General features: G+C 34.4%; 1 protein-coding gene and 1 pseudogene across 1 annotated transcript; one reads left to right on the plus strand and one right to left on the minus strand.

Moving 5' to 3' along the window:
• On the minus strand, positions 2,069–9,425 carry LOC109332732 (annotated as a pseudogene).
• Positions 16,504–19,897, plus strand: LOC109332480. Its single transcript, XM_019567461.1, has 2 exons — positions 16,504–18,599; positions 18,682–19,897. Exons 1-2 carry the CDS (start codon positions 16,504–16,506, stop codon positions 19,895–19,897), a joined length of 3,312 nt encoding a protein of 1,103 aa, XP_019423006.1.

Genomic DNA, 23,575 nt, shown 5'->3' on the forward strand with positions numbered 1-23,575 from the left:
CAACAATTTTTCATTTTTCAAAGGGCCCCTAAATCGAAGAAATCATCTCCCAAGTGTATAATAGAATTAAGATATTCCACTATATTCGGGTCATCGTTTCATGTAACCGTTAAGAATTACTGCAAAAACAGAAATAAAAAAATTAGGTTGAAGATTAAATATTCAAATTCAGTAATAGATTGAAGATTAGAAAATGGACATACACGTTCTTTTTAGGAATATTCCTTTTCTATTTATCTTAACAAAACTCTATTTTTTCTTTCTGCCTTGTATTGCTTTGTTTTCACTTTCTTTGTGCCTTTTTTCCATCTTCTTCTCTTTGGGTGTTATGAATAATTATAAAAGGAGACATTAGTGTGGACCGCATATATATAGATTCAAATGGAAAGAGAATGGTTAGCACCATCTTTGGCAGATGTGCACCCATTAATTTGCATTGAAACGAAGATATGCATATAGTACTCCACCATTAATTTTTCTCATATGTAAACGTCGAATACAAGCAACAACGCTCATACGAGAAACTGATATTTCTATGTCATCTTTAACAGCGCTCCCTTAATCTTGCGTTGTTGAAGTTATATCTTCAACAACACTTTCTTAAATGTTTGTTGTTAAACATAACTCATTCAAGCCAGCGATAACATCACTGATGTTCAACAATGCTTCTTTAATAATGTGTTGTTGAAGTTACATTTGCTTATCCAAATAGACAATGTTTGCTTGAAAGAGTGTTGTTGATGTTCTTCCGCCTCATTTTTAACATCATTGTTATAGAAAGCAATGGTTTATTGCAATATTTGGCGTAGTGGCACATCCTCGAAGTAAACTAATCTGCCCTCTAATATTTTTGGAAAGTGTAGATATTTTACTGTTTTTTTAATTCTAGTGGCTATAGCCAACAACATGTCGAAGATTTGGAGAATCATGTACAAACATTAGAAGTAAAGTTATCAGGATATAAATAGACTAAGGAAGATCTTGCATATACTTATAATCAATTGACTACTCTTCAGAAGTTTCTAGTTAACAAATTTGTAACACCCAAATATTGACGTGCAATCCCTTTAGGCCCATGAATTTACCAAGTATGTCACAATTTAAGCTTAAATACCTCATACATTATTTCATTCCCTCTAAAGGGAGCCTCCTCAACTTAAACTTGTGACCTTAAGGACTTATTGTCAAAGATTTTATTGAGTTACAACCACTAAGAAAGTAAATAGTGTATTCATATAAAAGAGTACCATGGTACACGAATTTACAAGGGGTGTCAGAAGTGAAAAACATAATTATACCTATTGGCTAGCCTTGCTGGAGTAGGAAACTAAACATTCATATGAGTTACAATTCTATTCAAAATATGACATTACAAAATGTGTTTGCTTTTTCCTTGGATCTAGTGCCATGATTTCACCTTCACTTTCTCTACAATTTACTGAATAAACGTCTTGGTAGAGTTGAATACAACTTCATTCCTTACGAACCAAATTGAACATATCATGGATAGTCATGTTTCTACACATTTTTATATTTTGGAGTTGCATATGGTTGCTTAGATATTCATGAACTTATATTAATTTAATATTTTACATTTTAATTTATTAGTACGAGTTATAAATGTTAAATATTTAGTAAATATAGAAGATTTGATTTTGATAATGGTATGACCCTTTATTACTATTATTTTTAGCCAACAAATATTAAATTTACTTATAATTAAAACCAAAAAATATTGATATTTTTTACTTATAATTGAAACTGGGTGTATGCATTAACTTCTAGCTTGCTGAGTGATTAAGGAAATACAAATTAACAGAGAGACCACACAAATACACAGTACAACATCAAACACCTTGAAATTATTGTAGTAAAAAAGGTAAATGACACTAATTTGTTTATTAAAACAATTCATCAAGAGCAATGTTTTCAACATCAATAGTTTAGTTGTGTATAAGAAAGTTTTTCCAACGGCCCAATAATTTTATGTAAAGCATATGGAGAATTTTGACATTAGATCGCAAGGTTTATTGCAATTGATGTTAGCTACATGCCTTAAACAGCTTCATCACCAAATGGAGTCCACATTGAATGGTTGCTTCTGCTGCTGAGGCATGCATTCTAAAATCTTGGAAGAATCATAAGCATTGAAATTTGAGTTCAGGTCAGTTCCAAGATGAGAAAATCCTTGAGGAATATGATTATATGTTTCAAAATGATCAATATCTGCAGCTTCTCTTTGTTCATAATTCCTAAGTTGTAATGCCTTGAGAAGCAAGGCATTCATTGAAGAAATACTTGGGTTCAGCAATCCAAAAGGACATGTATGAGATTGTATATATGGAACCTCACTTGCTTCTGTTGCTACCCAATTCATTGTTGAATTTATATTTGTGTTAATATTGTTATTAATATTATTACTTGGGTCACTTCCATTATTGTAAGTTTGTGCTGAAATGTTAGTGAAGGCAATTGATGAGTTTGTGATTCTATTTAGATTTGGTAGGTCAAAATCACCAAATTCACTAACTATTGAGTTCATATTACAAAGGGATTCTTGAGATTGTAGGGATGATGATGTCTTCTGTGGCTTTTTGGGTGATGAGCTCTTTTGGAAGACCCTGCAAATCACCCATTCTTCCGAGGAAAAACATGGCATACCAAATGTTACTTCTCAACTATTGAAGCTTAAACTTAGACACTGGACTTTCAATTTAAAAATGTTAAAAATCATTTGTGTTAAATAATAAAAATGAATTTCAAAAGAAGTTTAGATGTACAAAAATATTTGCAATGAGAAACCTTAACTTGTACCAAGTTACAGAAGACTTAGGAAAAAGATCACATCCTATTTTTGTAAAAGTTGAAGCTTTTCATGGTAAAATAACAGTGTGCAATATTCCAAGATCTAATAGAATGCATAAGAAACAAGAAAGAGGAAGAAGATAATGCCTCTATGTATTCTGAATGATAAAACGAATTTTTTTTCTTGTGTTGTAACTAAAGATGCAAGTTGCTCTTATACTACAACTAACATAACAAAATTAGAATAAACTGAAACAGAAAAAACTAACTGGGCTAACTAACTTTCCAAAAACAAAAACTTTCTAATATACTGAAAATCATTGAGGATTATGAAATTCAACTTGATTGGGCTTGGAGGATAATGAGTTGGGGATTTCATATGGTTGTTGACAGTCCCCCACAAGCTGGCATGTGAATGTCCAACATGCCAAGCTTGAAGATTAAAGCATGAAAAGGGGCTAGAGACAATGACTTAGTAAAGATATCAGCCACTTGAGAAGAAGATGGAGAGTATCATTCTGCACTCTTTCACATACTACATGACAATCAATCTCTATGTGCTTGGTCCTTTCATGGAATACAGGATTTGCCGCAATGTATAAGGTTGATCTGTTGTCGCAGTAAATACTGATAGGTGTTGAATGAGAAATGCCAAGATCTTTGAGAAGAGAGGAGAACCATTGAGCTTCAAAAGAGGCCATGTCTAGAGCTCTATATTATGCTTCTGTAGAGGATCTAGAGACAATATTTTGTCTTTTGCTTTTCCATGAGATGAGGGATGAGCCAATATAGAAACACCAACCTGTGATTGATCTACGAGTGTCCAAGCATGCCCCCAATCAGAATCAGAGAAACCTTTGATCACTGTTGAATTGGAACAAGGAATGAAAAGACCCTTTCCAGGAGATGTTTTGAGATATTTTAGAATTATGTTTGCACTACTTTGATGAAGATGGGTATGAGCAGCCATATATTGACTTAGGATGCCAACAGAGTAGGAGATATCTGGACGAGTATGGGTCAGGTGGAGCAATTTTCCTAACAGTCTTCGATATGTTGATCCTTCAATAAGGGGATCACCTGAGTTGGCATGAAGTTTGTTGTTGTATTCCATAGGTATAGAATAGGGTTTAGAGCCAAGAAATCCAGCCTCTTACAGTAAATCTAGTTTGTATTTTCTCTTATATAAAGCAATGCCTTGGGTTGTTCTAGCTATCTCTATGCCCAAAAAGAATTTAAGGTTACCAAGGTCTTTAATGCTGAATTCCTTGTCTAACAGGACCTTGGTGTTGGTGATTTCTTGAAGGTTGTTACCAGCTAATACAAACTCATCAACATAGACTAGTATTGCTGTAAAACCTGTCTTGTTGGATTTAATGAACAAGGAGTGATCTGAGTTTGATTTCTTGTACCCATACTTGAGTAGAGTGGTGGTTGGTTTTGAATGTCACTGCCTGCTAGCCTGTTTTAATCCATAGATGGATTTTTGCAGCTTACAAACAAGGTTTGCATTAGAGACTTCTAGGCTAGGAGGTATCTTCATATACATAGACTCCTTTAATTCTCCATGTAGAAAAGTAGTGTTGACATCTAGCTGTTGCAAGTGCCATTTAAAGGTAGGAGCAAGTGAAAGAAGGACCATGATTGTGGTCATTTTGACAACTGGCTTGAAGGTATCTAAGTAGTTAATACCTTCGGTTCGTGTGTATCCCTTGGCCACCAATCTGGCTTTGTATCTCTCAATGGTTCCATCAACTTTGTGCTTGATTTTATAGACCCATTTGCAGCCTATGGCCTTTTATTAGGTGGTAGGGGAGTCAAGATCCAAGTGTTGTTTTTATCAAGGGCAGATAATTCTGTCTTCATAGCTTCATTCTAGCAGGTAAACTTGATTGCATCAGGATAATGAGTTGGTGTGTGTGTTGTTGATATGGCCAGAGAGAAGTTTTTATGGTGTGAGGACAATTTATCATATGTGATGTTGTTGGAGAGGGGATATCTGACTTTTGAGGAGGAGATTGATTTATGGTTAGTCATCAAGGTACAATTATAGTCTTATAAGTATTGAGGTGGTCTTTTTGGTCTTGTGGAATGTCTGTTGGCATGATTTGAAGAGGAATGGTTTTGGTTGTTTGAGTCTGTGTTAGAGGATGCAGGATTGGTAGAGTCAGGGTATGTGATTCTGTGTTGGAGTTTTGTTCTAGAATGATGGGCTCTAATGTAGGGAGGTAATAGGAGATAATATCATTTTGAATTTGAGTGTTTGGTAGAACAGCTGATGAGGTGGAATTAGTTGCTTCACAATAAGCAAAAGGGAAAATGTGCTCATAGAAAATTGTATTTCTAGAGACAAATATGTCATTGGTCTTGTAGTCAAGAAGGATGTACCCCTTTGTGACCTTCTTGAAGCCTAAAAACACACACTTTCTGGATCTTGGATCAAATTTTGTCTTGTGAGAAATAATGGTAGAGGCAAAACACAAACTTCCAAAAAAAATTAAGGTTTTGATGTTAGGCAAACAACTATGTAATTATTCATATGGTCATTTGTGAGACAAAAATTGTGTAGGTTGTCTATTTATCAAATGAATAGAATGTGATATTGCATAGTTCCAAAAGCATAAAGGCATATTTGATTGAAAAATTAAGGCTCTTCCAACAGCAAGAATGTGTTAATGTTTCCTCTCAACAGTCCCATTTTGTTGAGGGGTTTCAACACAAGTTGTTTGATGTTGGATATCTTGTGAAAGATAAAATTCATGAATGAGATATTCTTTTCCATTATCACTCCTAATGGTTTTGATTTTACAACAAAATTGAGTTTGGACATATTGAACAAAAACCTTTATGAGATGATATGTTTCAGATTTTAGCTTCATAAAGTAAATCCAAGTAAATCTACTCTTGTCATCAACTATAGTTAAAAAATACTTGTGTCCAAAAGTATTAGGGTTAGAAACAGGACCCCATATGTCTATATGTATGAGATCAAAGTTACAAACAGATCTAGTATTGTTATCTAAGTATGGAAGCCTTCTCTGCTTAGCTATGTGACAGATATCGCATGAATTATTAGTTTTGCTACATTGTATGAAGGGAAAATTGTTCTACATGGTAACAAGTTTGTCATGAGATAAATGGCCTAACCTAGAGTGCCAAAGATTACAATAATCATATCTTGCATATGTGTTTATACTGTGAGGTTTTGGTTGAGTCAGGACAGAAGATACCATAGCATACAATCCCCCTTTAAGCTCAGCTGCACCAATCATCTTGAATGAGCGGAGATCCTGAATTGTGCAGCCATTATTTGAGAAAATTAGATTGCAGGATAGAGAAGATATTAATTTGACAATAAAAATGAGATTAAAACTGAATATTGGAATGTATAAAACATTAGTGAGATATAAGGGAGTAGAAAACATCATTGTCCCTGAGTATTGAGCCACAACTTGGCTACCATTTGGCAAAGTAATTGATATAGGCTTGATCTTCTTGAAGGATTGGAATTGAGACAAGGAGTAACAGACATCATTTGTTGCTCCACTGTCTAAGATCCAAGAATTATTCTTTGTCACATAAGAAAAAATGAAATGATTACCTGAGTTTTTGTTATCTTGATTGGTAGAGTTAGAAGCAATGTAATTGGCATTGTGACTTTGTTGATTTATTGATTGAATGCAGCAAGGATCTTATTGCTTGGTGCTCCTTAGGTGTGAAGAACATTTTCGAAGTAAGATTATCTTGATGTGCCTTAGGGATATCAGTAGGTCCTATTTCTTCATGTTCTGTTACACAATTATTTGTGGAGCTGGAATTGAAGTGATTGGGAGGATGTCCATGCTTTCTTATAGCATATATCTATTGTTTGTCCAGCCTTTTGACAGTAGGCACAGATTTTCTGACATCTGCCTCCTAAGGACCTACATGAAACATTACTTATACCTGGTCTACTAAAAGATTGAGACAACTAGAGCAAAGAGAGAAAGGAAAGGAGATTCGTGAAATGGATGATTGAGAGGAAAGAGTTGCGCAGCAGAGACACCTTCATAGAAGGTGCTCTGATACCATGTAAAAGTTGAAGCTTTTCATGGTAAAATAACAGTATGCAATATTCCAAGATCTGATAGAATGCATAAGAAACAAGAAAGAGGAAGAAGATAATGCCTCTATGTATTTTGAATGATAAAACGAATCTGTTTTCTTGTATTACAACTAAAGATGCAAGCTGCTCGTATACTACAACTAACATAACAAAATTAGAATAAACTAAAACAGAAAAAACTAACTAGGCTAACTAGCTTTCCTAAAACAGAAACTTTCTAATATACTGAAAATCATTGAGGATTATGAACTTCAACTTGATTGGGCTTGGAGGATAATGAGTTGGGCTTTGATATGGTTGTTGACAATTTTCATTCATATAAAGTTAATATTCTCACCGTATTTTTCTCAAGCATTTTATACACTTATTTTGTAAAAACATTTGGTTTCCCACAGGTATCCTCACACTGGAGGCAATCTTGTCTGAGCTTGGAACATCCACAGGTACGTGAGGCTAACTCTCCCAGCGGACATTTTTTCTATCCATAAGACTCGAACCTGAGACTTTGCTTAAGGAAAATCAAACATGTACCACTTGAACCAACCCCCGTTGGTACTTATTTGTAATTATTATATTATAAAATATTTCTGCTTAAAAAATAACAAAAATACATAATCATTTATATTATAAAATAAAATGAGTGGAAAATATTAAAAATCATCACTCCACTCTTATATGGAATTATAAAACATAAATTAAAAAGAAATAAATGTTATATATATGTAAATTAAATGAGAAAATCTAGTATAATAATAACATTTATGTTTCTACTATCACCAATTACTAACCTTTGAAAATGTAAATGGACAATTGTTTTCAAGCCTATATTCGTGTATAACCCAATTAGATTTCTCACCCGAGCTCTTCCCTTATAAAAGACTAAGGTTTTCTTCATTCCTGTTAAAATTCTAGCACCAAAAATTTCCTTGTCTTTTCCTGTTGTTTTCCAGTACCTTGATTCAGTTGCTCGGTTGGTTCGAAGTCCAGTTGAATACTTGCGATCTTTCCAGCTGAAGAAATACCATTCTTTCTCACCCATGGTACCCTTACCTATCAACATATATGCACATTCAATGTTATGCTTCGTTTTTTAGTAAGACTCATCTCCAGGAAATGGAAGTACTCTAAAAAATTAAAGAAAATACAAAATGTAATAATATTTATATCATTTTTATTTATGATGAGATTATACTTTTATCCTTAAAACTAAATGAAAAGAAACTTGCCAAGGAGATATTCTTCCTTTGTTTTTAAGGTGTTAATAATTAATAAATTAAAGAACATAATTTAAACATAGCATATTATATTATGATCAAAATAGACAAAAATGAATAAGAATTAGTGTCTGTGTGTCGTTATGAAATGAAGTATGAAATTTTGGGGTATGATGATGAAAAATAGCAAAAATAAAATTTAAAGGGACTATATTTTAATTTATTTTTGAATTAATAAGTTTAAAAAAGTATAAAAATATATTTCCTCCTCACATTCAAGTGCTGGAAAATAGCCTAACTTTTGTGTTGAAAATCTAATTTTAATGTTTAGAAGTAATGTAAGAATTAGAATCATAACTACACAGCAATTACAAGGACCGGTTTCATAAATTAAAATATAATTAAACTAAATCATTTCAAAATTTTAATCTCTATCCTATCTTATGATCTCATAATTGGAATTATTTTTTGTTTACATAGTACTGGATGGGGAATCGCTTTAGTATCAGACAGATAGTATGATATGTGGTAAAATATATTTAACGACGATAATTTTAAGTTTTTTTAATAAATAAATTAAAATTAAAACAATTTTTCTCCTCATATTTTATTATTAGACTCTCAAAGAGTTCAACTCCACTCTAACATGACACAAGCACAACACATGACAATTATTGTCTCCCCAACTCCTACTGCAGCCTACATGATTATCATTGTTCTTATTCTATTATTATCATTATCACCGCCATCTTTATTGCTACCACACAACCTCCATCACATGGTTGCAACTACTACTACTTACTTCCACCACCCATCTCGCACTCCACCATCACTTATGTTATATGTTTTAAGAAATTGAATTTAGAATTAAGAATCTGTATACAACAGGATATTCTCCGAATGGTGTAACAAGAATAATGGCCAAAAAAATTATGAAGAAAGCTATAAAATGTGGGTGAGTGTTTTAATGCATAGTTGTGATTACGTTGTATTTATCATAATTGTAGAAAAATATAGTAAAATTGATGCAGCCTTAATTATATATGGGAAAACTGATAGAACCATAATATTGTTCGCGCAATAACAATGTCAAAGTATAATTTAAAATATTGCATGGGTAATATCGGAGGAATGTGAGAAATATACCAGGGGGGTCCCAAGGGTTCAGATTTATTGAGATCAACAACTGCTACCACTTTGGAGGTGAAGCTTGAATCAGATACTTTCCTTAATAGATAATATTTTATGAGCTCTTCCTCTGTTGGATGGAACCTGAACCCGGGAGGAAGATTTTCAGCCATCTCAAACCTGCTTTTTTTTAATCGCTTTTGCAGAAGCTTACTAAAATATATATGAATATATCATAAAAAGGGTAAGCTCAATCTACATCACCAAGATGAGGTTTTATATGCCTTGTAAATGGTTTATAGTTTACCCTTCAACAAGAAGTATCCGTAGTATTTTTTATATTTTATTGATAACTAGTTATACGGTGCAGCTAACTCTTTGACAAAGACGATATACTACAGGAAAAATGATGATTTTCAATTGTGTATATAGAATGTAAATTTACATCAATTTAAAAATGGTGAGAGTAAATTAGCAAATACTCTCGTGAACAATAAAATATTCCTCAAGTTCTAATATTAGGAGATAAATTATTCCTACCACCACTAAAATTATGATGTATCATATTTAACTATTTTGTACAAAAAATATTTTTAAAAACTAAAGAAAAAGACACATTCATAATTATAATGTCTTAAAGATAATTTATCTCATGATATGATAAATACTTTATTCTTTTATATATATATATATATATATATAATGTAATCTCTTTTTTTTGGTACATAATGTCATCTCTTTTTGGAATTATATTCTCTTAACAAAACCAAATATTTACACCTAAAATATTTAGTTTTTTTTTCTTTAAAAGGGAGAGGAGAATGACAATGGATTAGAGCTCCTGAGTAGTCCTACTTTAAGTTGTGTACTTTAATCAATTAATCTGAATGAGGACATAAAATAAATTTTTGTATTGAAATTTAATTTTATCATTTATAATTTTATATATTTAAAATAATACAAATCACATTTATATTATTTTTATGGTGTGCACTAAAGGTGTCTATCTATTAAGAATTAGATGGAAATTCCTTTTAAAGTTTAGACTTTAGAAATTATCATGGTTGCCCTAGTGAATTTTACTTCTATTAACAAAAAAATGAAACGGACAATAAAGACCGAATCATAATGGAGGAATTTACTTATTCCAAGAGTAAATTTAAAAAACATTATTCTACATTTTAGTCATTGTAAAGAAATGTAATAGTTTAAATTAGTAAGTGAATTTGAATCATTAGATTTCCCTAAATGATAACTAAAATATTAAGAAAGTTTTTTAAACTTACTATTAGAATGAGTATATCCCTTCTCTATCCTAATAACATAAAACTACAATTTACCAATTGTACTGAACCATTATTTACATATTTTGACATTAAGGCTTTGTTAGGGAATTATGAGGAAAGGGAAGGGGAGAGATTAACGGGTTAGAAAGGGGGAGGAAACGAAGGGAAAATGAAGGAAATCGTCTCTCTTGTTTGGGAGTATAAAATTTAGATAAATGAGGATAAACTAATGATAATATAAGAATATTTTTTATTTTCTCTTACAAATGTAATTAACAATAAGAAATTGACAATAATATATAATTATATGTTATTACTAAACATATTTAGCTATTTTGACATTTTATCTCCAAAAAACCCCAAATCGGGGGATTTTAAAAATAGACACCTGGAGGGTTCCCTCCAAAACCTTCCCATTTCCTTCATCCAACTCCCAAACAAGGGAAAGGCTTTCTAAAACCGTCTCTTCCCTTCACTTTGTTGGGAACCCTTCCTAAATGATGTGGAAGCAAGAATAATGCATCTTGGTAGATGAATCATTGAATCAATCAATGATGGCTATTCCAAAGTCTTGGAATTATTCCTTGACTCTTGAGAATTATGAAGTCTAACTTAGAAAGTTGGAGTAACACTTTTCAAAGTGCCTTCAAAAGTATGACAACAACTAATCATCCACTATGTCTTTATGATGGGGACTTGTGAGAAAGAGATATAACAAGCAAGTGAGAAACAACATCATAGAGAGAAAGTGAGAGAGTTTATCCACATAGTGTGAGATTTGTGTTCCTAGTGAGATACTAGAGAGAGTTTGTATTTCCATCCTTTTGGGTGAGATTGAATGTTATCCTCTTTGTAAGAGAGAATCAAATATTGTAATCATACTTTCTATAGTGGAGATATTTTCTAGACTAGGTCCCATGGTTGTTTCCTTCTCACATTGAGGGGGTTTTTCTACGTTAAAATTCTTGGTGTTATTCTTCTACTCTTCTCTATTTTCTTTATCCACTTGTCGCTTCCGCAAGTGCCCATTTTGCATCACACATGGGAGGGAAATTGGTTCTGAATTTCCCAACACTCTTCCCTCCAAAACTCCATCCCAAAATAGCTTAACAAGATATGCAACCCTAATATTCACTCACACTCCCGTGCTCATATTATCTACAAATAAATATATTGTGCAGACATGTTTCTCTACAGTGTAATCATCTTTAGATCAGAAATACTAAAACGCTGACAAATGTAATAGGTATTTATTTTTAATTTTATTCTCTGAAATAAAAATAATATAAGCACATTATATAAATACTAACATGGATTATATCTGATATATATTTATTAGGAAAGACGGCATGACTAATTTATTATCCTATAAAATGTGTTACTTCATGTATTATTAGCTACGATTTATTGAAAAATATTTTCTAACTAATCATAATTAATAATACAGTGAATGAAGTAACACACTTTATATGACATGATATGAAGTAAAGACTAGTGGCAAGTATTTATGCACGAGGGGTTGAATCTTTGTCTACATTTGGGATACTGATTTAGGTCTATTATATATGATCCTATCTAACCACCTTCACCCATTTCAACCAACCAAAACCTTTGCGCTATTAGAACATGTATTTAATTGCAGTATCACTTGTTTTTTTAATCGTTTTTATTTATATTATTGAATTAGTTAGCTGATAAAAAAATTGTAAGCATATTCCCTTTTCTCCCTCTTTCTCCAAGAACTTGTAAACCTAAAATACCAATTTTGTGAAATAAATTTTCTTTTAGCCATATATGTTTAACGAAAGTTAGATGGTATGTAGGATGGAAAAATAATTTTATACGCCATTAAAGAAGACATAAATTGTATATGAAAACGACAGAAATTAATTAATAATACTACAAAATCCTTGCAAAAAAAGGCTTAAAAATGTTAAGGGTGGAGAACTTTTATGTACTTTATTGGTACATGTTTTCATGTACTTTTGGTGTTAATGTGTGCGCCCATTAATTAATACTCTATGGAGTTGTTAAAATGGTCACCAACCCATACTGTGGTATGTTTTTTTTATAAAGAAAAATTGTATTAAAGGAGCATAAGGGGTGTCCACCCAATACAAGAAGGAAACAAATCACAGTTTAGTCGCACTTAGCGTTATACAAAGATTAGGATTCATACACCAATTAGCAAACGACAAAGATTTATGAGAAACAAAATAGATAAATCAAATTCACGATCTAGTTTGAATCAAATCAATTAAATGCATATAGCTCAGAGTCTTCTCCTAAAAGATAACTTCATTTCTCATAATCCACATTGACCAAACTACCGTGAACCAAAGCATTCTCCACAACTTTACACAAGTACCGCTTTTAAAAGTATCATGAAGCTTGAAAAAACCCATAAATGTTGAAGGTATTATGATAGGAATTTGAAGCCAAGTATAAAAACTTTTCCAAACACTTGCAACAAAGTCACAAGATATAAGCAAGTGGTCAATAGTTTCAATATGATTATTGCAAAAAATACAAACCATATCTTCCGCCCTCACAATAATATTCCTCTTAAGAAGTTTATCCTTTGTTGGGAGCCGACCTCTTAAAAGTTTCCAGACAAAACAACAAACATTTAAAGGCAAACAATTAATCCAACAATTTTTTAATTTCCGGTGGACCTTGTCTATCACACTTCATGGGTTAATCTTCAAAGTACCCTAAATTTCAATCCTACCGAGAACTTTGCATATCTGCATGTTTACTGAACATCAAGGTTTCTAGGAGCAGGTAAAATATATTCGTGTACATGTATTTCTTGCTGGTGTTTCTCTGTTCTCTAATTTCTCTTTCTCTCTGTCAGTTTTTTCCTCCCAGATTATTGATGATAATGTATTATGAATGTGATTCATCTCCCGTACTCAAATATAAATAGAAAATGATATTTTTAATATTTTATAATTTTTAATTCAAAAATAAATAAAGATTTGAATTCATAAAAGTATTTTGGTATCACATGTTAATATCTTTAATCAGCATTGGACTCTTCAATCCTAAAAAAGATTCGGAGTCATTATTATATATTGCAAAGGAAAGGGAGCACCAAATTTTGGGATACTGCTATTAGCATGTTTGATTTTGAATTGATAAAACTGAGTTTGGATCACGGAAGGCTAAAATATCTTGCTTCTTGTGTTGCATAATTTTTTATATCCAAATTATTTAAAAACTTATATTATTAAAACGTATCGAAAAGTGCTAATGTAGTACATGGTTAAGAAGGTATGGAAGAAATAAAACAAAAATAATTATGAAAGATAAGCTAATGGATTTACGACCTATTAATAGTAGGGTTTAACATTCTTTCCACTCTGTCCATGGATCCAAATCCATGTTTTCACCTTTGCGAATTCTTCAATGTGCTGAACGGATGCAATGATGGTGTTGAAAGTAACTTCATTTCTAGATAACTACATGGACTATATTGTTTGTCTTATACTTTAGGTCTCTAATGGTTGAGGAAAATGGGTTAGACTCTTCTTCAGTAATGGAGAGGGAAGTGCAGTTTTTCCTTTAGTTTTAAGGGTAAACTTGTCTTATCATAATAAACATAAGGATATAAATGTAATAACATCATATTTTCTATGTGTTTTAGCATCACTTGTCTCTCCAATACTAGAGAGGAGTCTCATTCGAAGAAAATATACATGATATCATTAATCTAGGCAACTAGATAGTCAATTTTATTGCGTATAGCGGGATGACCACTATAGTTAAAGGAAAAAATTGAGTAATTTATACATACACATATAAATATACAAAAAATTAAAATACATCAAATTATGAAAAAGAAGAATGGAAAATCAATTTGGGGGAAATGTGCTCCTCTAGGGTTCGTCTTTTTTCAAGTGATTGTCTTCCTCTCCATGGCTTCTTCAAGAGATTTTATTCCCTGGTCCTTTCTAGGGGATCTCCCGGTTTCCTCTCCTCACGCTTCTTCTTCCCCGTCCCTTTCTCCTTCGAAAAAATCGTTCGCACAGATCCTCAGAAATTCCTGCGACGTGGCTAACTCCCAGCTTCCGAAGCCGTGCATCAAAGGGGATTCCATTGCGATTAAGATCCCAGAAGATGATTATCAAGCGGGGTTACAAAGATGTAAGTTTCATCTTCACGGTAGAATCATTATGTCGAAAGGGGATACCCCATTAAAGTTCACAGAGATGAAAGAAAAGCTATCGGCAATGTGGAGCATGATTGGAAAGTGGTCATTGGTATCGCTGGGTAAAGGCTACTATGAATTTGCCTTCTCGTCGGTTGAAAACATGAGGAGTGTTTGCTCGGTAGGTTCTTGGAGTTTGAAACCGGGGTTCTTAAGACTCTTCTTATGGACGGCTGATTTTAATCCGAATATGCAGAAATTATCTCACACTCAGTGTTGGGTGAAGATTCACAACCTCCCTCAGGAATATTGGAGCCCTAGAATAATTTTCTCCATAGCAGGGGGAATTGGGACTCCCATCTCTCTGGATGATGCTACCTCCAACAGGTCTTTCGGGCATTTTGCCAAAGTGCTAGTGGAGTTAAACCTGAAATACAACCTGCCCGATCAAATACTTGTGGAAAGGGAAGGTTATGCTTTCTTTGTGAACATTGAATATGAGAATCTGCCTACTCTGTGTCAAGGCTATCTAGCAATTGGACACTCGGTTTCTCAATGCAGAAAAGTGAAGAAGAAAGTGGCAGAGAAAAGATTAGACAAAAGGAAAAATCATGCTTCAGGGAACGTTGTCTCCAAAGCAGGGGAGCCTAATGAGGTCTCCATACCTCTGCCAAATGCTGTGAATCCCATACCTAAGGCTCTAAAGGGGGCAGATAATTTTCATGACTTGGTTATTGACCTCGACATTGATAGCAGGGTGACAACTAACCTCAGCAATTTGGAGCATTTGGTTCTTGCTCCAGAAGCCATCTCCGCAGCAGAGGTGATGTTTGAATCTGATATTTTGGTGGCTAACAATTTAATTGTTCAGGAGTCAGCTGATTTGGATAACATGGCAGTAGCTAATGATATGAGATTAGTTGGAAGGTTATGGGCGGATGATCAGGATAACGATGAAAATGAGGTGGAATTCACGGAAGTGATTAGCAAATCGCAGAAAAAGAAATTGAAAGCTAAGGAGAACTCTAGTAGAGTGCATTTTACCCGTAGGGGTGGTTATCTTAACACTGCTCAATGAAAATCCTCTTTTGGAATTGCAGAGGATTCGGTAATAAGAAAACAAGGTTAGTCTTCAAAAACCTTTGTTTGTCAAATAAGCCTGACTTGGTTTTTATTGCGGAGCCTATGGTTTCTCAGGACAATGTTAACAACAAGTTCTGGGAGGATTTACGATACATTTGTTTGTTGCGAATAATAGAAACAGTCTTGTTCCTTCTATCTGGGGTCTCTGTAGAGTTGGTTTGTGTCCAAGGATTCTGGGAAATTATGATCAGCATATTGATATGGTGGTGGAGGTGGAAAACCAGAGAATGTTCGTTAGTGCGGTGTATGCTCATACCAACTATTCTCTTAGGAGATCTTTATGGAAGGAGCTTACGGATGTGATGGGAGTTAATCCGGGTCCTTGGTGTTGCATTGGTGACTTCAATGTGGTGTTGGGGGCTCATGAATGTCGTGGGGCTAGGCTGCCGGCTAGACCTCCTATGGATGACTTCAAGAGCTTTTCTGATGCAACCGATATGTTACATCTTCCAACCTCGGGTTCTACCTTCACGTGGTCGAATAGGAGAAAGGGGTCATGCTCTCACGGAGAAAAGGCTTGACCGTGTTCTTTGTAACAATGATTGGATAAATGTTTGGAACCATGTTGCTTGCTGCACTCTGACCAGAAGTGCTTCAGACCATCATCCTATCATGCTTAATTCCTCCATTAATGTTCTTGACAGAATTGTACCTTTTCGGTTCCATAGAATGTGGTTGTTGAATTCGGATTGTAGAAGGCTGGTTAATGAGGTTTGGAGTAATTATGTTTCTGGTTGCCCAATGTTCATTCTTTCTCAGAAGCTTCGTCTGATTAAGCATGAGTTGAAAGCCTGGAACATCCATGTTTTCGGTAACATTCACAATAGAGTGAGGATTGCTAAAAGCAAAGTGGATGACATCCAGCAACTGCTTGATGGAGGGGGTACGGATCAGACGCTTCTTGCCCAGGAAGATTTGGCCCAAGCTGAGTTGCTCCAGGCTCTTGAGATGGAAGAGGTTTTTTGGAGAGAAAAGGCTCGTGTTAATTGGCATTCTCAGGGTGATAGAAACACTGCTTTCTTCCACAGAGTTAGCAAGATTAGGCAGTCTACTAAAGCCATCTCTATGCTTAGGGTGGGGGATGCTATTTTATCTAATCAGGATGAAATAGCGAGCCACTTTTTGGACTACTTCACAGGTATCTTCTCTTCCCCAAACATCACTACCCATAATTCTTTAATTGACTCTGTTATTCCCAATTTGGTTTCTGAGGAGGACAATCGGCAATTAGCTGCCATCCCTTCTAACGAGGAAATTAAAAAGGCGGTTTTCAGCATGAATGGGGATGGGGCCCCGGGTCCGGATGGCTTCGGCGGATGTTTCTATCAGGATTTCTGCGATATCATTCAGGTGGAGGTCTGCAATTCGGTCAGGCAGTTTTTCTCTCACCCTTGGCTCCTTCCTAATCTGAATTCCAACAATATAATTCTCATTCCCAAGGTTATAGGTGCAGATAGAGTTGAGGACTTCAGACCGATCGCTCTTGCTAATTTTCAGTTTAAAATCATTTCAAAGGTCTTGGAAGATCGGTTAGCTTCTATTGCTCCTAAGCTGATTTCGAATCACCAAATAGGGTTTATCAAAGACAGAAAAATTCAGGATTGTATTTGTATTGCCTCCGAAGCCATAAATATGCTTGATCACAAGACCTTTGGGGGGAACTTGGCAATAAAATTGGACATCAAGAAAGCTTTTGACACCTTAGATAGGGAGTTCCTGCTGAACACTCTTCATGCCTTCGGTTTTGGTCAGAAGTTCATCTCCTTCATTAGAGTAATCTTGCAATCAGCCAAGTTGTCAATTTGTGTGAATGGGAGGAATGTTGGTTTCTTCAGTTGTAGAAGAGGGGTCAGGCAAGGGGATCCGCTTTCGCCTTTGCTTTTTTGTCTTGCTGAAGAGGTTTTAAGCAGAGGAATCCAACATCTGGTTAATGATCATAAAATCAGCACTATTTCTGGTCCGAATGGTCTAGCTACCCCAAGTCATGTTTTATATGCGGATGATGTTCTCATTTTCTGCAAGGGGATTAAAAGAGAGCTTCAGTGTTTACAAAACCTTAACAGGGATTATGCCCATTCTTCAGGTCAGCATATCAACATTAGCAAATGCAAGTTCTACACCGGTAATGTCTCTGCTAGAAAGATAGCTACTCTGACTTCGTTTCTTGGTTTCTCTGCTGGCAGCTTTCCTTTTAATTACCTGGGTGTTCCTATTTTTAAAGGAAGGCCAAAGAGAATTCACCTGCAACCGATTGCTGACAGAATCCTTGATAAGCTGGGGAGTTGGAAAGGTAAGCTTCTATCCATCATGGGTAGAGTGGAATTAGTCAGATCTGTCATCCAGAGTATGCTTATGTTCAGTTTTCAGATTTATAAATGGCCTTCCCAGATAATGGGCTTGGTGGATAATAGTATCAGAAATTTCATCTGGTCGGGGGATATTAGGGTGAGGAAGTTGGTCACTGTGGCTTGGCATAAGGTTTGCTCTCCGCTGCAGGAGGGAGGTTTGGGCCTCAGATCAATCAAATTGTTGAATAAAGCTGCCTTGTTAAAGCTGTCTTGGGAAATGAGAAGCTCGAAGCAAGAGTGGGCCTCTTTTTGTAGGAAGAGATTTGGTTGCAGCAACTCCCCTACTGAAAGGTACTATAGATCTTCTATTTGGCCCGGAATCAAAGACAATTGGGCTTTAGCTGGTTCGAATTCGATTTGGCTGGTTGGGGATGGCAATCAAGTCAGCTTTTGGAAGGACAACTGGATGGGTTCTCTGTTGGTGGACACCTTACAGATTCCCCCCCCATATGCACAACGGTTTGACATCTCTGGTGGCTGACTACATCCTCGATGATAGATGGAGGCTTCCTGCTGTTCTGGTGAGGTTTGCTCCTGCCTTAGTTGCTAAAATTGCTTCTTATAATAGAGATGATGGGTGTGATAATCTGGTTTGGCAGCATACCAGTGATGGGGTGCTGTCTTTAAAAGCCTCGCACAAGGCTCTGTCGGTTCCTAGTCCTAATCTCTCCTGGTGTAAGTTAATCTGGGCTAGGTGCATCCCGCCTTCCAAGTCTTTTCTCATATGGAGAATTTTACATAGGAAAATGCCAACGTATGATAATCTTCAAAGTAGAGGTTGCATGCTAGCGTCCACTTGTAGCCTTTGTTACTTTGCTACGGAGGATTCTAATCATCTTTTCCTGACTTGCTGCTTTGCTAGGAGCATTTGGAATTGGGTCATGACAGTGTTTTCAATTAATTTTGACTTCACCTCGGTTGCCTCTATTTTATCTTCCTGCAACCATCATTTCAACAAGCAGGTTACTGAAGTCTTATTGGCTTGTGTGATAAACGCAATCAATGGAATTTGGTATTGCCGCAATCAGCAAAGGTTTGAGGATAAGAAAATCTCATTATCGGTAGCAATCTCAAAGCTAAGGGCGGATACTACTCTTGCGGGTAACCTGTCCTCGGTCACTGGTTGGACTAACATAAATGAGTTTGTTATTCTGAGAAAATTTCAGGTTACTGCTAGAATTCCCAAGGCTCCTAAAGTTTGTGAAGTTGTTTGGCAGTATCCGCAGGAGGGTTGGATTAAAGCCAACACGGATGGTGCAGCCCACGGGTCTCCGGGTTACGCTGGTGGAGGTGGTATTTTCAGGGATTCCTCCGGCGCGTGCTTGGTTTGCTTTGCGTCCTATTTGAGTATTCAGAATGCGGTGTATGCGGAGATGCATTCTGCAATTAAAGCAGTTAACATAGCTTTTAACTGTGGGTGGAGAAACCTTTGGCTAGAGAGTGATTCTACCATGGTTGTTGACATTTTCAAAAACAATTCTCTTCCTCCCTGGAAATTATTTACGGCTTGGAATAATTGCAAACATCAATTACAATCGATGAACTTTCACATTACGCACATCTATAGAGAGGGTAACTCTTGTGCCGATAAGCTTGCTTCTTATGGTATATCTTCTCAAGAGAACACCATATGGAACTCCGCCCCGCTCTTCATCTATGAGGAATTTTCTAGGAATAGATTAGGCTTGCCTAATTATAGGTTTTCCAACTTGTAATTTCTTTTTCTTTCTTTGTTGTATGTCTATCCCTTTTGAATGAAGTGGGTGTTTCACCCTTTCCTTAAAAAAAAAAAGAAGATATAATTGATTAATTGTTTGGGCCTTACATTTTATGTGATTTCATTCCCATGTCATATTAATGTTATTTCCGATGGATTTCAACAATACATCATTGGTAATAGGTATGACATTGGGAGGTTGAGACGAGTTCATGACTACACAACTCTAAAGTGAAGGAAGGGAAGGTTGGAAGAAATTTTGCTTGAGATGAGAGTGAATCACACAAGGAAGGGAATGGAGAGAAGGAAGAGAAATAGAACATTTTTGAAGATGTAGAAAGTATAAATAGGGAAAGCACACAAAAATGTGCAGAATGAAGGGAAGGAGAAGAAAGGTTGTGGCTAGTTGCTCTTCAGTTTAAAACTAAAGGAAGAAACACGTGTTCTATAAAGAAGGTTTCACATGTTTTATAGAAGGGAATGTGAAGATTAAATTGTTAGAAATTTATAATTTCTAATTACGGTGGACATCATATATTTGATACAATGATATCGGCTATTTATTTCAGGGGTTACATTATAAGTGATCTAATTACTGGCAGCCCATAGGTTTCTAAAAGTTGATAACGGATAGGAGCTTAATAGATGGATACCCATCAGGTTAGCCTATAGGGGATAATGAGAACCCTATAAGTTCGCATAAGGAAGGTTATGGTCTCCGATACACCAAATCTCAAATAGTTTTCACCTCTCCCCATCAGAGAGAAAACGAAGGTCCCAAAAGGAATTAAGGATTTGGTTGAGGAAGACCATTATACCAAAACTCTCTCAAAATGTATATCAAAGGAGTAGATCAGAGAACATGGATTCAAAGATTTAGGTATGACTTTGTATCCTTGTTTTATATTATGTGTGAGAATCATGAAATTCAAGATCTTAGGATTGGTATTTCACCAATCATCAGGAAATATCTAACAAATGGTATCAGAGCTTTAGGTTCTGAATTTTATGGTTATCCATCAGAGATGTTTTCACCCAATTTTTTATGAACCCTAATTTTTTAAATTTGGGGATTTTTTTGCTTCCACTATTGATTATGAAAATTGGGAATTTAGGAATAATGAGGATAACTTTTATTCGCTTCTGCTGACGTGAATTATGAGTAATTTGTATTATGAATCATTGCAGCATGTGTTGAAGTATATATTCAGATCTGTACATGAACATTACATTAAATTTTATGACTCTGTTATGTAATATGTATATTATATGTGCACTAATTCTTAATGTTAGACTATATATATATATATATATATATATACATATTATATGTGAGCAATATGTATTTCTTATACATTAGAGTATTATGCAGTTTGAATATTTGCATATATGTCATATATAATTATGGTTTGATCAAATATGCTTCTCTATGTTTGGGATTTTTAAATACTATACTAATTGTTTTTAATTCTTTTTGAATATGATTATAGCATAAAACATGTATCTACCATCATGAGCAATAAATATGTGATTCAGCTTGTTTTAAGACACATAAATAAGGATTGAAGTTAAACTATATATATTACGTTTAAGCTTAATGCTTGTAACTAAATACATATTGTGTATATTGTATTTTGGAAGTGCATATATTATGTAAGAAATAATTGACCAAATATATATAAAAGATATGCTTTTGATGTTTTAAAGTTGGGCATGATCATATTCGATTTGGAATTTTTTGATAATGATTTGCATATATTTTTATGCATTTAACTCTGGATCTATTATGTATTTGATTAAGATTGCATCAATTTTTATGCATTGTATATATGTAATATATCGTTTTTGATTTGGAATTATATTATGGGATTAGATTTGTTAATCATAAAAGATATCAAATCTTAAGGTTTTAATTCCAAGATCATAATTGTTTTTTATAATGGACCCATATTGTTTTGCTTTGGCCTGGTAATTATTTTTGAATTAATTGATGCAATATATTGCCAAAGTAACCTCTATTGTGGAAATTGATTAAAATTACATAGATGAGAATGACATTATTTATGCGAATTATGTTCGGCCCAAAGGAAGATACAATTTGGCCAAGTAATAACATATATGTGATGATAAATAAGTGGCAATTATAAAGTTTTTTCATGTGAATAATATTGTTTGACAGAACTAATTGTTAATATTTGATCATTACATTGAGAGTACCACTTACAAATTAATTTCTCTGTCCAAAGACTAGAAATTGAGATTGTGCTAGATTTCTTGTGATGGGTCTATTATGTGAACATGTCTTGTTTTATATATATTAATTGAATTGTTTGTTTAAATGGTTGTAACACTTATGGTTTGTTGCATTGGGTGGTGACTGATTGCATCATTAATGTGTTTCTATTGTTGAAGCAATGTTTCCATTTGCATGGTGTGCCCTACCATGTTTAGTCATGTATAAAATGCTAATTTTTTTTATGGAAAATTCAAAAGGACCATCACTAGAATTCGGAACATAGTCCTTCTGATGGAAATGATGCAATGCTACCAATAGGCTATAATGGGTATATTTATTTATATGTGGATATAAATAATATATATTTTGGATTAAATGTTGAATCAAACTGAACTAACTTCTTTCAGAAAATAAAATTGTTTGACATTTTAAGTGAATCTATTAAATATGAAGTCACCAAAGTGACATCTTTTCTGTGAATTGTTCATAATAAATGTCAAATGCTAGGGTGTATATGTATTCATGCGAGTATTAATCGGCCCAAAGAAAGATTAATATTTGACCGGATTATATACACACATGTGATGATAAACATGTGATTATTATAAAATTGCATATGTGAATGATAAATCAGTCTAACGAAATATTTATTATTTGACATGCATTATGATCAATGTTTGACCACAAACAAGAATATCAATAGTGATTGATATGAAATATCAAGCCAATTGTATGTTTGCATGTTATGTGAATAGTGATCGACCCAAAGGAAGATTACTATTTGGCCCAAATTACAAACATACTTGCAGCAATAAATATGTGATAATCATATGACTTTTTATGTGAATAGTAAGTCAGTCCAAAGAAAAGCTAATTGTTTGAAAGGACTGATTATCAATATTTGATTACTACATTGAGTGTACTACTTACAAGTTAATATTTGTGTCCAAAGATTGAATATGAATGTAGTGTTAGGTAACTCATGATGTACCCCATTGATAAGTGCCAAACATACCTAAAAATCATACACTTTTATGGCACTTATCTTAAGCATAATTGAGAAAAACCAACTTAAAACAATATTTTTTGTATAAAATATCACAATTTGGTATATTTGTGTTTGTATTGCCTTTTTATGTATTTTTTAGGAAATAAAATGAAGAAAAGAAAAGAAAAGATTCATGGTCAAAAAGCAACAAAAGTCAAGAAAATCCAAGTGCTCAACTAGGAAGTTGAGCATGGAACAAGCCCTGCTGAGCTGACCTGGACCAAACTGCTCAACTAGGCAGCTGAGCGGACCTGCTTAGCCGCTCAGCCTAGCACCAGACTAGGCCTGACATTGTCAGAAATATGTTTGACACGGTCAGACATGAGCTTGGCACAAGACCAAGCTGCTGAACAAGCTGCTCAGCGGTCCAACCAAGCTGCTCAGCGGAGAAC

This window comes from Lupinus angustifolius, chromosome LG18, assembly GCF_001865875.1.
Source record: "Lupinus angustifolius cultivar Tanjil chromosome LG18, LupAngTanjil_v1.0, whole genome shotgun sequence".
Classification (NCBI taxonomy): Eukaryota; Viridiplantae; Streptophyta; class Magnoliopsida; order Fabales; family Fabaceae; genus Lupinus; species Lupinus angustifolius.

Excerpts from the sequence above, each read along its gene's own strand:
- LOC109332480 (XM_019567461.1), top strand. The coding sequence starts at position 16,504 with ATGTGGTTGTTGAATTCGGATTGTAGAAGGCTGGTTAATGAGGTTTGG. Across the intron at positions 18,600-18,681 it reads GACAACTGGATGGGTTCTCT|ATGGAGGCTTCCTGCTGTTC; the intron begins GTTGGTGGACAC and ends CCTCGATGATAG.